At 34.6% G+C, this 3,516-nt stretch overlaps 1 protein-coding gene across 1 annotated transcript; it reads left to right on the top strand.

Moving 5' to 3' along the window:
• The first annotated feature begins 767 nt into the window (after positions 1–767).
• Positions 768–2,900, top strand: LOC145163965 (uncharacterized). The gene is made up of 3 exons (XM_079082699.1): positions 768–918; positions 1,387–1,624; positions 2,150–2,900. Exons 1-3 carry the CDS (start codon positions 768–770, stop codon positions 2,898–2,900), a joined length of 1,140 nt encoding a protein of 379 aa, XP_078938825.1.
• The last annotated feature ends 616 nt before the right edge of the window (positions 2,901–3,516 follow it).

Genomic DNA, 3,516 nt, shown 5'->3' with positions numbered 1-3,516 from the left:
GGTTTGATCACATGGTTAGCTCTTCTTGGTGTATTGAAAAAATAGAAAATGATGTAAATGCTTCCGTTAGATTTAAAAATAAGCTTAAAAGGCTTAAGCAATCTATTAAGGATTGGTGGGGAGTGGAAAAATGCAAAAAAAAATGGCAGAAAAAGATGATTTGTTAAAGCTTATTCAAGGGTTGGATAAGAACATTGATGATGGTGTTGCTTCTCATGTTATATTGGCGGAGAGAAGAAATTAAGGCTAGAGCAGATTTATTATTGTTAGAAAAGAAAGATATGTTGGATATCTCTCAAAAGGAAACATTAAATGGTCCATGGAAGGTGTTGAGAATACAAAGTATCATCATGGAGTGTTGAACAAAAAAAGAAGAGCTTTAAAATGAATTAAAATTGAGGGAGATTGGGTAACTGATGTGCCTAAAGTGAAAAACAAACTTTTTGAACACTTTTCTAGTAAGTTTAAGAGAATTGAAGTTATTATGGTTCTTCAAAGGTGCTCTCGGTTTAGAGAACTCTCCGCCACTCTAGCTCTCGGTCTTGAACTTCCTGTTTCAATTGAAGAAATAATGTTGGCGGTATGGGAATGTGGGAGTGATAAAGCTCCAGATCCAGACGGTTTTAATTTTGATTTTGTTAAAAAGTATTGGGAAGTGTTGAAGATCGACGTTTTTTGATTTTGTTTCAGAGTTTTTTTCTAAGGCTATAATCCCTTCAGGCTGTAACTGTTCTTTCATTACGTTGATTCCAAAGGTAATAAGTCCGATGGTAGTTAATGACTTTCGTCCCATTAGTTTGATCGGCATACAATATAAAATCCTTGCAAAGATTTTGGCGTTACGGCTGGAAAAGGTTATCGGTAATCTTGTTAGTGACGAGCAGACGGCTTTCAATAAAAATAGACAAATTCTAGATGGTCTGTTGGTGGTGAATGAAATGTTGAGTTGTATAAGTAAAAGAATAGAAAATTGATGCTATTTAAGTTTGACTTTGCTAAAGCCTATGATTCGGTCAGTTGGGAATATTTAGATACGGTAATGAAGTTTATGAACTTTGGAGATAAATGGCCCTCTTGGATACATCGTGTTTGATTTCTACTAGAGCATCTGTGCTTCTTAATGGAAGTCCGTCAGAGGAATTTCAACTCCAAAGAGGTCTTAGACAAGGTGACCCTCTTTCCCCATTCCTTTTCATTTTGGTAATGGAGGGTCTTCATGTAGCTATATAGGATGCTATTGGCGAGGGTATGTTTAAAGGAACTCATATTGATGGTCTTCATTCCAATTTGTCACATTTGTTTTATGCGGATGATGTGATTATCCTTGGATATTGGAATAAGGCTAACATGATTAATATGATTCAATTCTCCATTGTTTCTATTTAGTCTCTGGTTTGAAGACTAGCTTGGAAAAATCTAATATTTTTGGTATCGGTGTTAAGAGGGATAAAGTGGTTGACTACTCAAAAATTGTGAGATGTAAACCGGGAAAATTACTTTTCACTTACTTGGGTCTTCCGGTCGGTCAAAAAATGAACACGGTGAATGCTTGGAAGCCTATTTTGGAAAAAATTAAGAGGAAGATGTCGGGTTGGAAAGTTTCTACTCTTTCTACCGGAGCAAGGTCAGTTTTAATTAAATCTATATTAGGTGCTTTGGGAATTTATTACATGTCGATTTTTCTTATGTCGGTTTCTATTGCAAAAAAAATTGGAATCTTATCGCTTCAACTTTTTTTGGGGGGAGACTTGGATCATATAAAAATGCTTTGGGTTAAATGGGATTTAGTTTTGGCCGATTTGGAGAATGGGGGCTAAATATCAGAATTTTGATGGATTTTAATTTTGCTCTCCTTAAAAAATGGAGATGGCGTTTTTTGACATGTAATGATCTACTATGGGTTAAGGTTATAAAAGTTATTTATGGAACTAAAGGAGGTTTCGAGATGGGTACAAATATAACTTGTGGGTATGCTCATTGGGCTACCATGTGAAAAAGAATATTGTTCCGGCTACCATGTGAAAGGATATTGTTCCGGCTACCATGTGAAAAAGAATACTTGGGAACGGGTCTAATATTAAATTTTGGAATGATCTTTGGATTGGTGACCAATTATTATGTTCTCGGTTTCCTCGTCTTTTTCGTTTAGAGACGAGCCAAATTGTTACATTCGGTATAGAAAGTTGAGTGATGGTTGGACTTGGTGTTGGCGTCGTCCTGTTAGAGGAGGGGAGGAAAGCACTCAAGTTGTTGGTTTATTGAATGTTCTTTCGGATGTTCATCTGATAGATAAAGGTGATAGTTGGATGTGGAATATTAGAAAAAATGGGGTTTTTACTGTAGCAGATACTAGAAGGTGGATCGATCAAAACATTTTGCCAAGTGATCCTAATCCCACCAGATGGAATGGGTTTGTCCCCCGGAAAGTTAATATTCTTGTGTGGAGAATTCGCTTAAATAGATTGCCGACAAGGAATAATCTCGATCATCGTGGAATTGATATCTCAAGTATTTTATGCCCGATTTGTAACTTGGAAGTAGAGCAATTGGATCACTTGTTCATTAAATGTGAGGTGGTTGCCAGAACTTGTGATGCAATTTTCAAATGGTTAGACATTCAACTTATCTCCTTTGCTTGCATTAATGGTTTATTTGATCTAAATGATGCGATTAGGGGAAGCGCCAATAAAAGAAGAGTGATAGATGCGGTGGTTAACACGACTATTTGGTACTTATGGAGGTTTCGTAACGATAAAATTTTCGAAGGCGGAAAGATGAGAAATGATAGTATTGTTGGCTCTATAAGAGAATATTCTTTTCTTTGGATTAGTAATAAATGTAGAAAGTTTACTTTTAATTGGAAGCTGGAATACATATCACACACGTCAATGGAAAGTTAGAGAGTCCATGAGTTTAAGCACATAAAATGATTAGAAGGTAGTTAAGATAAAACATGTTAAATAACTATGCAAATTACGTTTATAATAAACATGGGTGAGTCCATATATGCATTATTATTATTATTATTATTATTATTATTATTATTATATATATATATATATATATATATATATATATATATATATATATATATATATATACTAGTAGTGTACCCGCGCGATGCGGCGGCGACTGTTTGTTTCATTCTGGCGATTAGTTTCCGATCGAAAGTTAGTGTCATTTCGGCGGTTGTCAAATTGTTTCATTTCGATTTATTTCATTCCGTCGATTTGTTTCTTTCAGCGATCAACTGTCTCTAAACTGACAACAAATAGTAATTTCCTTCTATTACTCTTTATTTTGGCCGGAAATTAGTATTATTTTGGCGTTCATTAAATTTTAGTCATTCTGTGTATAGTTTTCTTTTGACGGATTATATTATTTTGATTAAAATGAAAATAAATTGCTATTTTGTTCGACCACATGTCTATATCAGACAGTGATGTGCATCGATGTTCGAGTTGTGTACATTTTGGATAACTTGATTGTTGAATCTATTAATTTTTTTTGAAAATT

This window comes from Lactuca virosa, chromosome 3 (assembly GCF_052849685.1).
Source record: "Lactuca virosa cultivar CGN04683 chromosome 3, Lactuca_virosa_CGN04683_v6, whole genome shotgun sequence".
Taxonomy (NCBI): domain Eukaryota; kingdom Viridiplantae; phylum Streptophyta; class Magnoliopsida; order Asterales; family Asteraceae; genus Lactuca; species Lactuca virosa.
The sequence above is the reverse complement of the archived record's forward strand: the minus strand, read 5'-3'. Positions and strand labels throughout refer to the sequence as shown.

What these genes read in the sequence shown, in the direction of transcription:
- LOC145163965 (XM_079082699.1), top strand. Translation starts at nt 768, where the DNA reads ATGGTAGTTAATGACTTTCGTCCCATTAGTTTGATCGGCATACAATAT. An exon ending in AAATAGACAAATTCTAGATG is followed by an intron (nt 919 to 1,386) that starts GTCTGTTGGTGG and finishes GTTTCTATTTAG; the next exon opens with TCTCTGGTTTGAAGACTAGC. An exon ending in ACTCTTTCTACCGGAGCAAG is followed by an intron (nt 1,625 to 2,149) that starts GTCAGTTTTAAT and finishes TTTTTCGTTTAG; the next exon opens with AGACGAGCCAAATTGTTACA.